We start from the raw sequence: 16,193 nt of genomic DNA on the forward strand, positions 1-16,193 counted from the left end.
ATCGATCAATGAGTCAAATATAAGTGATTACATTAAAAAAAATTAAATTTGATATTATAAGTTATTGAATACCAATTAAATTAAGAAATTACTAAATTAAGAGATTAAGATCTGACGTGTGATAAGGAACCGAGAAAAAAGATAGCCGATAGTTTAACAAACAAGACTACAAGAGCTAAGAATGGTAGACCATCGAATTTGAGTCACCCTCAAACTATGTTTTGGAACAATTCATTAACTTAGCATGAAAAGAAGGTAATTTTAGTATCTAAATTATTAGTTTTGATCTTTTTTTTAGTATCTAAACTTTTAATTTTTTTTAAAATCATACATAATATTTAGTTTTTGTTTCATTTTAGTACATAATCGTTAAAAACTTAACGACACTGCGTCTTTTATGGGCAAATTACATCATTTATCACTCAACTATTTTCTCACTCTTATTTTGGTACTAAAGTTTAAATTTTTTAAATAAAACTACTGAACTTTCAAATTGCTCTTATTTTAACCACTCTAATTTATTTTATTAATAATTCTTCTAACATGACATTTTTTATTATTATTTTATTAATACCTAATTTTTCTGACATAATTAAAAATAAAAAAAATAAATTTAAAAGTTAGAGTGCTTAAATTAGGATTAATTTGAAAGTTATGTAATTAAATTTAAAAAATAAACTTTAGTGACCAAAATAGGAGTGAGAGATAGATGAGTGATAAATGATGTAATTTACCAATGGAAAAGGTGCCACGTGCAAATCACCCACTAAGTTTTTAAAGGTGAGTTACTAAAGCAAAAGAAAAACTATACGCTAAAGTATGGTTTTGTTACAAATTAAAAGTTTAGGTATTAAAATGGATTGAAATTGACAGTTTAGATACTAAACGGATAATTTACCCTTAGAAAAATTAGGGTAAACTACATTTTTAGTATCTAAACTATTATTTTTATCCCATTTTGGTATCTAAACTTTATTTTTTTTAAATCATATCTAACGTTTAGTTTATGTTTCATTTTAGTACGCCACCGTAAAAACTTAACAATGATATTGACATGTCACCATAAGTTGATACCACATTATCATTAAAAAGCAAAAATGTTAAATAAGTAGTTTCACGAATTTTTAATGGTAAGATACCAAATTGAAATATAAACTAAACATTAAGTATGATTTAAAAAAATAAAGTTTAGGTATCAAAACAAAATAAAAATAATATTTAAGTACTAAACGTGTAATTTATCCAAAAATTATTGGTTATATTTTAACCATCTTCATTATACCATTAACAAGAATAATGATGTAATGATTTTAATCATAATCTTAAATGATATAATATATTTTTTTCTATATTTATAAATTATAAAAAAAATCAAAAATCAAAATAATTATATGGATGAATTCCCTTGTACATAATTATAAACAAATGTTTTTATAATAAATTACTGTATATAATATCTTTAAGAACATTTTACATCATAGTTGAAAAAAACCTTAAAAAATATGTCGAAAATTTCGTTGACGTCCAAAACAAAAATAGAAATAAATTATTAACTCATTATTATTTATTAATTTGTTAAGGAAATGTTATTAACTTATGAGATAAATGGAATTTTAGAAAACAATAAAAAGTTTTTATTTATATATTTTAACTCCACCGCTCGTTCAGTTGTTTTCGACACTCAAAAACATTTCAGATTTCCTCTCCCTTTCTCTTAATCCATTTTATCACCGGAAAATGAGGAAGACCGGCGATTTTCCGACGTTCGTATTCGTCGGAGTTTTGATCCTAAATTGCCTTTCCTATGTTATATCCTATGCTTCCGGCAACCGTTACAAAGACGGTGAACCTGTCCCACTTCCACAATCCCAGGTAATCCTATCGTTTCGTGTTTCTATTGGTAAATCGGAGTTTACTTCTGAATGTCGTTCATCCTTCGCATCCCGAATCACAATGTTTTTATTTTCATTTCATGATACCGTTTTTTGGAGTATTCAAATTATCTTAAACTGAACTCGGATCTCATTGCGTTTGACACGTTGTTTTGGTTTTTTCATTTAAATTAGCTGTTTTTAATTTGCTTTGTTTGTTTCTAGTGAAACCTATCGCTACTTTGATCTGCCATTCTGTTCTCCTGGTTTTTTTTTTTCCTTTTAATAATTTTGTTAATTTTTTATCTTAACTAATTTAATTTGGATTTCAATAAAATGTTATAATTTTCCAATGGAATTTAGATATTGTAACGGAGAAGAAAGAAGCTTTAGGTGAGGTTTTGAATGGAGATCGACTTGTTAGTGCTCCTTATAAATTGAATTTTAAAGAGGAAAAAGATTCTTCTGTTGTTTGTAAGAAGAAGCTCTCGAAAGATGAGGTTGCCTATTTTCGAAAGGCTGTTGACAAGGACTGTTGTTTCCAAATGAACTATGATGATTTGCCAATCTGGGGTTTTATTGGAAAAGTTGATTCGGAAGGCAAAACTGATCCAAGCGAGTACAAGTATTTCCTTTTCAAGCATATCCAGTTCGACGTCCTTTATAACAAAGACCGTGTTATCGAGGTCAACGCAAGGATGGATCCTCATTCGCTTGTGGACTTGACCGAGGATAAGGAAGTTGATGCTGAGTTTATGTATTCTGTGAAATGGAAGGAAACTGATACGGCTTTTGACAAGAGGATGGACAAGTATTCCATGTCTTCTTCTTTGCCGCATCATTTGGAGATTCATTGGTTTTCGATTATAAACTCTTGTGTTACTGTTCTCCTTTTGACTGGTTTCCTTGCAACTATTCTCATGCGGGTCTTGAAGAATGATTTCATCAAGTGAGATCTATTAATTCTATTTGTACATTTTCTCATATTTTTGTTATTTCTCTTTTGTCATTGGTTGCGTTAAATGTTCGATTTGTTATGAAAGGTATGGGAAAGATGAAGAAGCAGCTGATGACAAAGAGGAAACTGGATGGAAATATATTCATGGAGATGTATTCCGGTTCCCAAAGTACAAACTTTATTTGCTGCTTGTCTTGGATCTGGAACACAGCTATTTACTTTGTAAGGATCCCATTTATTTGGTATTTATGTTTCTTTCAGATTTGTGGACTTGAGTTATCACATTGTGATCTATATGTCATGTGTTGATGTTCCTCTATCTAGTTTCTGATCATTTGTATGATTATCAGATCGGTTTTCATTTTTATGCTTGCATTGGTTGGTGTCTTTTATCCATACAATCGAGGAGCTCTATTCACTGCCCTGGTGGTCATATATGCACTTACATCAGGAATTGCAGGATATACATCAACTTCTTTCTACTGTCAGCTTGAAGGAAACAATTGGGTAGGTATAGATGGAGTTTGTTAGTTTGGAATTAAATGCGATGCTACTATAATTTTGGCTTTGCAAATGTATTTATATCATTTCTCTGAATGACAAGTTAGGAATCTGTTATTGACTGGCTGTCTTTTCTGTGGTCCGTTGTTTCTCACATTCTGCTTCCTTAACACGGTTGCTATCATATACAGTGCAACTGCTGCACTGCCTTTTGGAATTATTGTAGTAATAGTCCTTATATGGACACTGTAGGAATTATAGATATATGATTTGTTATGATTTGATATCATTCCTTTAATTAAGAGATTTGTACATATATTTATACAATCTCTTATTTTAAGGGACCACATCCTAGGATTAGTATTTTTCCTTTCTTAAATGTTTTCTACTTTAGAGAGATAATTTGTATATAAATATGTAATCTGTCCTATTGAAAATAATATGAAATACAGAGAATTACTCTGATTTCTACATGGTATCATAGCAGGGTTACGGTTTCTTTCCAACCTAGACGATGTCCACAACTTCTTCTCCTACTTCGGAGATCACTTCAAATCCAGAAAATTTTTCTGGTTTTGTTGCTCAATCAGAAGGTAATCTGGTCATGAAAGAACCAGAAGGTAAACCTCATGCTACAGATTTTTTCTCCTCCCAGTCGACCCTTAATTAGATCTTCGATTCTGGTGCTACGGATCATATGGCTGGTAATAAGGATTTGTTTTGCAATTTTATTCCAAATTTTGGTAAAGTTGTCAAAACAGCTGATGGTTCCTTGTGCAAAATAGAAGGACATAGTACTGTTATTCTCAATGACTAAATTGTACTTAAAAATGTCCTCTCCGTACCAAATCTGGCTTGCAATCTCGTTTCCGTTAGTAAACTTTCCACCGACTTGCACTGCTCTGCAATTTTTAATGATATTGATTGTACTTTGCAGGCACTGAACTCGAAGAAGATGATTGGTAAGGCCAGCTTGCAGAATGATCTCTATATTCTTCCTACCTCTACTAAAACCGAAATCTCGAAATCTTTCACCGCTTTAGAAAAAGTTGATAATGTTATGTTATGGCATTATCGTTTAGGTCATCCTAGTTTCCACTATCTTGCAAAAGTTTTTCCTACTCTATTCATTCATAAAAGGTCAAATTCTTTTTCTTGCAAAGTTTGCTCTCATGCCAAACATACTAAATCAACTTATTCTCCTTCTACATATAAGCCTTCTCACCTTTTTGCTTTGATCCACAGTGATATTTGGGGCCCTTCTCGGGTGAAGAATGCTGATAATTGTAAGTGATTTATCACTTTCATTGATGATCACAGTAGGATAACTTGGACTTATTTGCTAAAGGATATATCTGAAACTGATGGTGTTTTTACCCAATTTTATAACATGGTTCTCACTCAATTTGGGTCTAAAATTCAGCTCTTTAAATCTGATAATGGCAGTGAATTTTTTGTTACGTCTTTGGGTGCGTTTTTCAGGGAAAAGGGCATATTTCAGATTAGTTCTTGTGTTGACACCCCACAACAAAACGACATTTTTCGAAAGAAAAAATAGAAACCTCCTTGAAGTTACTCGTTCTCTTCTATTTACCACTAATGTTCCAAAATATTTGTGGGGGAAGCCTTATTAACTGCCACATATTTAAGCAATCGAATGCCTAGTAAGATTTTATAATTTCAAACACCTCAATATATATTATTTTTGCAATACTTTCCCAATTTTAAACATATCTCCTCCATTCTTCCACTTAAAATATTTAGTTGTACTATTTTCATCCAAAACATTGCTCCTAATAAGTCCAAGTTAGATCATAAATCATTAAAGTGTGTACTGGTTGGGTATTCTTCACTTAAGAAGAGTTATAAATGCTATCATCCTCATTCTAAACGATTTTTTACCACTATGGATATAATATTTTATAAGCATAATCCCTATTTCACTCAAGCTAAAATTCAGGGGGAGATATGGAAGGATTTTCAGCCACATCAAGTATCTCCTCATACTCTTAATTCTTAACCTTCAGAATTGCCACCGATTTTGTCTTTACCTACAGATTTGTCACCTGTAACTACTCCCATTGATTTATCTGTAGTACCTATTACTACTTCACCCACGCTTACTTTAAACACCTTTCCTGAAAACACACCTACTCTCATTCAAAATCTTCCACAAGCATCACCAATCAAACAACTTTATGTCTATACAAGGAAAAGCAAACATATTCCTGAGGTTGTTTTGCAATTTGATGCTTATCGAGAATTGGATTTGGGTCCAACTATCGAAATAGAATAAGAAATCAGTAAGTTCACTTCCCCTACTCTAGATGACTTCCCTATTGCTATTAGAAAATGGGTTAGACAGTGCACCAAGCATCCTATTGAAAAATTTGTTGGTTATAATTCATTGATGTCGTCTTTTCAAGTATTTACAACAAACTTGGATAAAGAACATGTTCCCATAAGCATAGCTGAAGCTCTAAAGGATTCAAAATGGAGAAGGGTTCTTGAAGAGAAAATTTGTGCACTAGAGAAAAATACTACTTGGACGGACCTTCCTCAAGGAAAAAAGGTTGTTGGCTGTAAATGGATCTTTGCTGTAAAGTATAACTCCAATGGTAGTATTCAACGATACAAAGCTAGACTAGTGGCCAGAGGCTTTACGCAAACATATGGGATAGATTTCACAGAAACTTTTGCACCTGTGGCAAAGCTGAATACTGTTCGAGTACTCCTAAGTTTGGCTGTAAATTTCGATTAGAAATTACACCAACTTGATGTAAAAAACGTTTTTCTTAATGGCAAGCTAGAAGAAGAAGTCTATATGAAGTTGCCACATGGCTTAAAGTCTGTTGAAGGAAGTAACAAGGTGTGCAAGCTCAACAAGTCTCTATACAGATTAAAACAATCACCTAGAGCTTGGTTCAAGAGGTTCACTAAAGTCATTATGAAAAACGTCTACAAGCAGTCCCTCGCCGATCATACTCTTTTCATTTCTACAAATAAGAAAACTATCCTTATTGTGTACGTGGACGATATAATTCTTACCGGAGATGATGAAGAAGATATTTGCAATTTGAAGAAGTTGTTAAATGAGGAATTCGAAACCAAGGATTTGGGAAAGCTAAGGTATTTCCTAGGAATAGAGGTGGCAAGGTCAAAAGAATGACTTGTAATCAACCAAAGAAAATACGTACTTGATTTACTCAAAGAAACTGGTTTTCTTGGTTGTAATCCAATTGATACACCAATGGAGGCAAGCTTGAAATTTAGCAAAGAAGATGGGTCCTTAGTAGACAAAGAGAAATTTCAAAGATTAGTTGGGAAACTAATTTATTTATCCTTGACAAGGCCAGATATAGCCTTTCCCGTAAATGTGATAAGTCAACACATGACTAATCATACTTAAGAGCATATAGCAGCAGCAAATAGAATTCTCAAGTACTTGAAGAAAACTCCAGGACACGGTTTAATGTTTAAGAAGACACAAGACAAAACTGTTAAAATTTTTACAGACTCTAGTTGGGCAGGAGACCTTACTGAAAGGAGATCCATTAGTGGCTACTGCATATTTGTTTGGGGTAACCTCACAACTTGGAGAAGTAAGAAACAATATGTCGTTTCAAGAAATAGTGCTGAAGCTGAATTCAGAGCACTAGCATTGGGAATATGCGAAGGAATTTGGCTACTTAAACTACTGAAAGAACTTGGCACTAATCAAGAGGATCACTTTGAAGTATTGTGTGATAATCAATCTGTTATTCAAATTGCCAAGAACTCAGTTCAACATGATCGGACAAAGCATGTTGAGATTGATAGGCATTTTATAGCTGATCAAGTTAACAAAAAGACAGTCACACTTTCATACATTTCTTCAGAAGAACAAGTTGCAGACATTCTTACTAAGGTTTTGCCAAAACCTGTTTTCAATAAATTCCTATTCAAGCTGGGATTATACAATGTATATTCTCCAGCTTGAGGGGAAGTGTAGGAATTATATAGATATGATTTGTTATGATTTGATATCATTCCTTTAATTAAGGGATTTTGTACATATATTTATACAATCCCTTATTTTAAGGGATCACATCCTAGGATTAGTATTTTTCCTTTCTTAAGTGTTTCCTACTTTAGAGAGATAATTTGTATATAAATATGTAATCTGTCCTATTGAAAATAATATGAAAATACAAAGAATTACTCTGATTTCTACAGACACTAGTGACATCTCCATTGCTTGTTCTGGGTGGAATTGCTGGCAAAAATAGCAAGGTTAAGTTCCAAGCTCCGTGCCGCACCATAAAATATCCTCGAGAGATTCCACCATTGCCTTGGTACAGGAATGCCATCCCTCATATGGCAATGGCTGGATTTCTTCCATTTAGTGCTATCTATATCGAGCTTTACTACATTTTCGCCGGCATCTGGGGCCACAGGATCTATACCATATATAGTATCTTGTTTATTGTCTTCATCATCCTTCTGATTGTCACTGCTTTTATAACTGTGGCTTTGGCATATTTCCAACTTGCTGCTGAAGATCATGAATGTTGGTGGAGGTACATAAGTTATCTAATTCTGCATTCACATCTATGCTTCTTTTCAGCCTTGCACTTGGCAAATGTTATTCTGTCATTTTGATGAATATTGTGTTTAATTGAAGAATTGTCAAGAGAAAATTATTCTCTGTTAGCTTGTAGTTTGTTTCATTTGTCCTCTTTATCGTGTTTGATTGTTGAATTTGTTTGATCATAACTTTTTTGTTCCGTTGAAACTTAGTGGTTGTATGGACTTTATTAATGATGACTTTAAGCGTTGCTAGTCTTTGACTTCACTAATCCAAGTCTAATTTGTTACATGTCTTTCATCTGTGGTGGATCAACCGGTATCTTTATCTATGCCTGCTGCTTGTATTATTACTACACTCGATCCGACATGTCTGGCTTTATGCAAACCTCATTCTTCTTTGGTTATATGGCCTGCATCTGTTACTGATTCTTCCTCATACTCGGGACAGTTAGTTTCCTTGCCTCGTTACTCTTTGTCCGTCACATATACAGGTCCATCAAATGCGAGTAACATGTTTGATTTCATTTCCAACCATTCTATCATAGAAAATTTTCTATGATTTCTGGTAGATATCTAGCTGGAAAATTACCAGAAACTGTCAGCTATCAAGTTGTTGGTGCATATGGGTGGCATAGGGCTAGGGGTGTAAACGAGCTGAGTCGAGCTCTAGTATTATTGAGCTCGACTCGAACTTGAAAACTTTAAACGTAGGCTCAACTCGACTCGAAAACTCGCGAGCTAAAAATAATGAAGCCCAACTTGAACTCGAAATAAATTATTGAAGCTCGATTGAAGCTAGAGACTCGAGCTCGATTGAAGCTCGATTTTGAGCTCGATTCAAGCTCGAAATCAAACTCGAATTTAAACCTACAAAAATCTTATATTACATTTAAAATATATAAATAATTTTCTCTTGAATCAACCATCACCAATACATTATAATATGAATGTATGAACAATAAAAAATCTAAAAAATAAAAATACAATTACAAGAAATTTAGGATAATTAATATAAGTTTTGAAGTTTTTTTATAATAATAATTATTAGTATTAGTATTACTCATGCTTATTATATTAACATATGGTGCAAATTCACCAGGAGGAAGCCCAAGACAGTGCGCCACCCACGTGAACCCACCGAGAAAGACCCATGCTGGTCGGCCATCCACCGAAACCAATGTTGCCGTCGCCCATGCTGGCCATGCTCGAATCCATTCTCTGCAGACACACAAAACAAGGGACATAACACCAAACACAACAAGAAGACAAATAGAAAATATCAAGGATATAGTCTCGATCATCATCAGAAAAGGGGGGAGAGGTCAGCCATCAAAAAAACCACAGAGGAATCAACAACAGGAGGTAGTGTTCTTATACTCCATATGTATACCATATTGTTGAAGGATTTCTCGGGGTATTTTAATTATTGGTTATATAACTACCTGAAGTATCAGCAATAAGAAAAATAATGAATACAATTTTGACTGCAAATAAATAATAGAACAGTTTGGATATAACAAGCAGATGCCTCAATCATAAGTCCTGAGATGGAAACATGAAAAACACTACCTCTCCTACAATAGTTTCATGGTTCTGGAAGAGTGCAACCATAACTGTTTTCCCATTTTCCTTTTTTAGCGGTATCTACAAAAGAACATTGATTAAGAGTATATTTGAAGACAAAATACCAAACAAACGTGCAGAAAAAAAAATCTAATATGTCATTTAGAATTCAAGAGCACAACTGTTGAACAAAGCTTGATTCAAAAAGAGAAAAACGGGAGGGAAGATAGTGAGTTCAAAATTAAATGCATCAAAAATTACACACTTTATGTGAACTTTTGCATTAACAAAAAGTGAAACAAATATGTAATGAACAATTACTTACATCTCAACTTTATCATTAATTGCCTGGAAAGTATAAAGGAAAATCATGATGCATTCTGCATTGCATCTAAAAGCAAACTTTTCCTATTGACCTAAAACGTCAGAAGCGAGATATACCAGCCTGTGGTTTCTTCCATCAGCGAATGATATGAAAATATTACACGGCGGCTTGAAAGCTCCAACTAGGTAATTCTGCAAGGAAACAAATACATAAACAAGCTTTTCACTTAACGATCATTGAGAAAGTAAAAAGAAAGAAAGAAATAATTTCCTAAGAAATTGATAGTTTAATACCATGGCGCTTCAGTGAGCCTTGAATCAAGACTTTTGCTCAGCATTAAGGACCTAGAAGTAGTAACATAAATCATTGGAAATTTGAAATCGATTTACAAAATGTTTTACAAATTTAGACAGAAAAAGAAATGGACAAAAATTAAAGTTCTAATCAGATTCAAAATTTGACCATTTTCTTACCTTCCCTGGGAAAGCCTTAGGACGAAATTAGATCATAAAAATGAGGAAAGTGTAGGGGGAAATACCTTAGCTAGGGATCTAAGAGAAGAGGAAGGGTTGACTGTTAAATGGAAATCGTCTGAGCCTTAGGAATATTCGGCTGGTGGTGTTGTGTTCCTTAGCTTTAGATCAGGGTAAATAAAAAGAATGAGTTAGAATAGAACCAAGTGCTTGGTAGTGTATGGGTTAGGATTAGAGACTTACCAATTGAGTCCCGTGGTGGTCGGAGTTGGATTTGGCCACTCGCTTGTGGTGGCCGATGTAGAAAGCTTTCGAGCTTTCTCGGTCACCTAGAGAGATGAGGATAGTAGGGAAATAAAGTGGTTTATTTAGGTAGTTCGAAACCTAAAGGGTAGAAGTTTTCGATTTGGTTTACCCTATTGTATTAGGGTCTTCGCCGAAGAAGAAGAGGACCATCATGTTGAGAGTGGTGTCATGTGTGCATGAGAGGGAGAGACGAGATTAAGAGAGCTACCGAGAGAGGTTGTTGGAGAATAAAGGGGTTATGCGACTGTGTTTGGTATTTTGTATGCGTGAGTTTAGTTTAGGTTTAATTAAATTTAGGTTTCATATTAATATTTTGGTAAATTAAGTTATAGTCCCCCAAACTTGAGCACCCTTTTGTAAATCTCTAATTTAATTCTTGATTTGTATGTTAAATTTTATGTTTATTTAAATTTAGTCATTAGTTTAATATGTATATGCATGTTTAATAAATTTATAGTTTTGTATGTTATATTTTAATTTCTGTATTTCAATCACATTTGTTTAAATTTTCATATTTGTTTTAAATGTTCAGGTGTCATTTATGTTATTTTCCATATTATTTTAACTTAAACCGAATAGGATCAATTGCATATAAGACATAGTTTATGCACATTTTGTATTTAAGTCATTGATTTAATTCCAATTTTGTAAGTTTAATTTTACATTTACGTGAATTTAATCATCAATCATCATTCTAAAGTTAGTATATTTAGCTTAAATTATTCCTCACATTTAGGTTTCTCTTAAATTAGTCACTGTTTAGGATTTTTTTTTATTTAGTTGTTTATATTTATTTTGCATGTTGATATGTTTATGTATAAGTATGCGAATGATTTATTTAGGAGTCACATAACATCATTTTGCATAATTTGTATGTTACCTTCATGTGCATAACTTAACCCCTATCACATAATCGAGTTTAGGGTTTAGTGTTTAGTATTTAGGGTATAAGATTTAGGATTTAGGATTTAGGGTTCATTACAAAGACATTACTTAATCGACTTGGTACCGATTTATGAGATAAGTACATTTTAGGGTTTAGTGTTTATGGTTTATAGTTCAAGGTTTAGGGTTTAGGGTTTAAGGTTCATTACAAAGATATTAATTAAAATTTGAGGGTAGTTGTATTATAGAATTTTTAATATATTTTTAAAATTTTATAATTATCAATAGTGTATTTTTAATATTTTTTTAATAATATAATTTTAAAAAATCTAAAATTATAATATAACATTTTTTTGAGCTGCTCACGAGCTTTTCGAGTCGAATATCGAGTAGCTCATTTCGGCTCGTTAAGAACTCAAGTCGAGCTTAAGTCGAGTCCATTCGATCCGAGTATTTATCGAACCTTGATCGAGTCAATCTCGAGTAGCTCACGATCTATCTCGTCTCATTTACAATCCTACATAGGGCATCAGATTAACTTTTAGGCATCATCTGTTTATTAATATTTGGGGTTCTACCACGATACAGATTTGTTTAGGCTGTTGTTTTTACAGTTTTACCATATAAAATTGATCCTTTTTACTTAATGATGCATCTTGTAGAAGTTATTTTAATTTTACTAATATTTGCTGCTATTTTAAGTGTAATAAACGTTATCAAGTGGATATGAATGGAAACAATAGTCATATTCACCTAATTAAACTCGAATAATGGATATTAGGAAGTTAGCATTGAATATGAATTGGGCATTATTAAATGAAAAACCCTCATTATTTTTTTTTGAAAAACAACCGTCGTGTCAGATTAGTTAGAAAAATAACCCTCAAACTGTCTACATAAGATATATTGCGTTCTACAATACGAAAAGCGAATTTCATGTATTTATTATTGCCTTTATCTAATATTAAATGACTTTATCTGGAAAAAAGTTGATAGGTCTAGAGTCCTATAAAACACGAGGTTCATTAAACACGTTTTATAGGACATGAGATAGTCTTATATGGGTTGTTTGGGGTTAATTTTCTAACTAATCTGACACGAGTTATTTTTCAAAAAAAAAACATTAACAAGGATTTTTCATTTAATAATGCCTATGAATTATAACATTCAATTATTCTTTTTATTATTGAAGTTGTAACATTTTTTTATTAATATGGGATAAATATAAAACACTATTTATTTAAAGATAATGAATCGGATATAGATGATGTTTAGATTTTATACATTATTTCAAGTTTAAACGTGTTTGAATTTGTGGTCTCGTTTTAGTATTGCTGAAAAATATTAAGTCAGCGCAATTAATTATTTAAATAAGGGTGAAGTACACAAATGGTCCTTTAATTATATGAACATTTTTGTTGAGTCTGCGAACTATAAAATATTACAAAATGATCACCAAATTAAAAAACAAGTTAAAAATTGTTTGGATGGTGCGTATTTAATAAAATTGATGTAATAATAAATTATTTTCTCAGTTTTTACACTTTATTTTAATTTAATTCTGATTCTAAAAACTTAATTTTCAACATTTAAAAGTTTTATCATTTAATACATCTTCTTTCTATTGTTTTTAAATTGGCATCACCTTTAGCTCTTCCATTGTTCCATTTTGCAGTGATGATTAATAAGTATAAAATCACTAGCACAATCAGATGGCAACTTTAGAGTCCTAGCAATCACCAAGGAAAGTAAAAATTAGAGAGAAATTTCAATATAGAAGAACCAAAATATTTAATGTACTTGACACATCAGTGACCAGGAAATGATAAAACAATTTAAAAATTAATTCGTTAAATTTATTATTATATCAATTTTATTAAAGAGAGCACAAGGTTCTTAACCTTGAGGTCGTGAGATCGAGTCTCACGAAGGGCATTTCATAATTCGGAGGTCTCCTACGGAAGTTGCTCTCAATTTGGTGTTGGGGGCAGCCTACTATCTTACCTCTTCCTTACCCCATACATATGGGAAAAAAGGGTCAACCATTAAAGATAAAATAACTTCAGTGACCGAAAATGCCTTATAATATACGATTTTAACCAACTTTTTTTGGATTTGCGAAAATGACCAACAAATTCGCAACGCGAACTCTAATTTCGCAACACAGGTTCCAAAATCGCAACGCGAAAGTCAAATTCGCAACGCGAATAGTTAAATTGCAACGATAATATGTAATTCGCAACGCGAATAGGTAAATCGCAACGATAATATGTAAATCGCAACACGAATTCTCCAAATTCGCAACTCAAATTTCGCAACTTGAATTTCGCAACGCTAATTACCTATATCAGTAATTAATGTTGCGAAAACGAAATTCGCGTTGCGATTTTCCAAATTCGTAACGCGAATAGGTAAATCACAACGATAATATGTAAATCGCAACGCGAATTCTCCAAATTCGCAACTCGAATTTCGTAATGCTAATTACCGATATAGGTAATTAGCGTTGCGAAAATGAAATTCGCGTTGAGAAAACGAAAATCGCGTTGCGATAGTACTGTTTACCTATATCGGTAATTAGCGTTGCGAATTTAACTTCTGTGTTGCGATTTACATATTATCGTTGCGATTTACATATTATCGTTGCGATTTACCTATTCGCGTTGCGATTTTGGAACCTGTGTTGCGAAATTGGAGTTCTCGTTGCGAATTTGTTGGTCATTTTCGCAAATCCAAAAAAAGTTGGTTAAAATCGTATATTATAAGGCATTTTCGGTCACTGAAGTTATTTTATAATTTTTTTTTTCATAATAAAAAAATCAAAAAGAATAATTTTATAACCAGGTAAGTATTTATGTTTGCACTTATAAAATATAGTTTCAATGATTAACAATGAAAAAGAAGAAGTAATATATATGTACAACTAATCTATTACCTATTAAAATCTCGAATTAAATATTATTATTATATTTTTTATTTTTGAATTTAAAAGAAACAAACTAAGCAGCCAATAATAAGCTAAATGCCACCATCATGCAAACAACTCCCTGCGTGTCACCTCCAAGGACAGTAACCACATCGAGAGAGTATTTGAAACGTATGAATCCAATGATTAATTTTAATATTAAATGACAACTTAAATATGTGCGGAGCATATTCATAATATATGGATCAAATTCAAAATGTGTGTAAAAGCAAAATAGATTTGATTTATTAAACAATGTCTCCTAAATTTTATTGAGTCTTTTTCTAACAATTATATTTGGATCGTCCATGCAAGGTTTGCTGACTAGCTGGGCTTTATGTTGAGGGCAGTAGGTGTTTCTTTGTTCGTTTATTTGTGTACATAGCTGATGGCTTAGAGGGCAGGTTGTTAGCATGCTCCTGTTTTGCTGAGTTACAGGGCTGGCTTGGAATGGTTATGTACGGGTAGTAGCGTGGCTTAGATGGGGGGTAGTGTCTTGTGCAGTTGTCCATTGGTGGCTGCTGTTCTCTTCTGCAGGGCGTTTTGTTTGTGGGTTCTTATTCTTTCTGAAAACTCCCTGGCTTTCAAAGTCTTCAAAGAAAGTATTTCCTCAATTCATTCTTTTTGGAAGCAAAAATAGGAAATAAAGCTTCGTTTGCTTGGACTAGCCAAAATGTTCCTTGACAAATGAGGGGATGCATCTCCAATAAGTTGGACGAGCCTTTACCGCGATAATGAGGATTCTCCTTTTAAATGCTCCGACTTTATGCTTCCAAATGTCCCCAGATTGGACGAAGCAAAGATCCAACAACTACTCACCCTGAAGATGCGAATAAAGTCCTCAGAACCCTCATTGCCCCCACCCATGATAATAGATTGATTTGGAGCCATCATGACACCAGTTGGTTTCATCATAACAGGGAAAGATATGGAAAACCCTCAGCAAATTGCCTACGCTGTCCAAAATTAGGATCTTTAGATGGAGAGTGTGCCATGAGGCAATCCCTACAAGGGAAAAATTGAAGAAGGCCCGACTGTCTGAGGGATCATGTCCCCTTTGTGGGAGTGAACTGGAAACTACGATCCATGCTCTTAAGAATTGCCCAAAGATGCGTGCCATCCTCCAAATCTCAGGACTCAATCCCTCAATCATCGACTGGCAAGGGACTTCGTATAAGGATTGGTTGGAATGGACAATCACTCAGTTGGATACAGTTGGGCTAGCCAGACTCCTGGTGTTGCTTTGGAACGTGTGGAATTGAAGGAACAAATGGTTGCATGATGAAGAGACGCAAGACGATAGGGATGTGATGGTGGTCGTGTGGGGGCTTTGTGCTGATTTTGTTAAAGCCAATTCAATTGGAACTTTTCCCACCCCCTCACAGAACTCGATGAAATCAACATTTTGGAGTTGCCCTAAGACAAATGGTGTTAAGATTAATGTTGACGGGGCTTTTAGCACAACAAAAGCCATATCAGTAATAGGCATTGTGGCCATAGACCACAACGGGATGGTGCTAGGGGGCATGCGTCGACAAATTACTCCACCTTTCACGACAGAATCCACGGAAGTGGAAGCTTTTACACAAGGACTTAAGTTCGCAATGGAGAATGGGTGGATGGATACAATTATTGAAGGCGATACGATTTTCATTGTCAACTGACTTTCCAATAGAAGAGAAGATGTTTCAACCATCGGATTGTCGCTCAACGAAGCACAAGATATTCTGATCAGGAATTGTGATCTTAATTTTTTTTATGTAAACCGTGATGCAAA

General features: G+C 33.3%; 1 protein-coding gene and 1 pseudogene across 1 annotated transcript; both read left to right on the plus strand.

The window, feature by feature from the left end:
• The first annotated feature begins 1,642 nt into the window (after window positions 1–1,642).
• Window positions 1,643–3,173, plus strand: LOC120157882 (annotated as a pseudogene).
• An 11,724-nt stretch (window positions 3,174–14,897) lies between these two features.
• LOC120157868 lies at window positions 14,898–16,080 on the plus strand. Its single transcript, XM_039168867.1, has 4 exons — window positions 14,898–15,005; window positions 15,203–15,253; window positions 15,337–15,599; window positions 15,681–16,080. Exons 1-4 carry the CDS (start codon window positions 14,898–14,900, stop codon window positions 16,078–16,080), a joined length of 822 nt encoding a protein of 273 aa, XP_039024798.1.
• The last annotated feature ends 113 nt before the right edge of the window (window positions 16,081–16,193 follow it).

Source organism: Hibiscus syriacus, unplaced genomic scaffold (genome assembly GCF_006381635.1).
Source record: "Hibiscus syriacus cultivar Baekdansim isolate YM2019G1 unplaced genomic scaffold, ASM638163v2 tig00111277_pilon, whole genome shotgun sequence".
In the NCBI taxonomy this organism is placed as follows: domain Eukaryota; kingdom Viridiplantae; phylum Streptophyta; class Magnoliopsida; order Malvales; family Malvaceae; genus Hibiscus; species Hibiscus syriacus.

Excerpts from the sequence above, each read along its gene's own strand:
- LOC120157868 (XM_039168867.1), top strand. The coding sequence starts at position 14,898 with ATGGGGGGTAGTGTCTTGTGCAGTTGTCCATTGGTGGCTGCTGTTCTC. Across the intron at positions 15,006-15,202 it reads AAAACTCCCTGGCTTTCAAA|ATTGGACGAAGCAAAGATCC; the intron begins GTCTTCAAAGAA and ends AAATGTCCCCAG. Across the intron at positions 15,600-15,680 it reads GGGACTTCGTATAAGGATTG|GAACAAATGGTTGCATGATG; the intron begins GTTGGAATGGAC and ends GTGGAATTGAAG.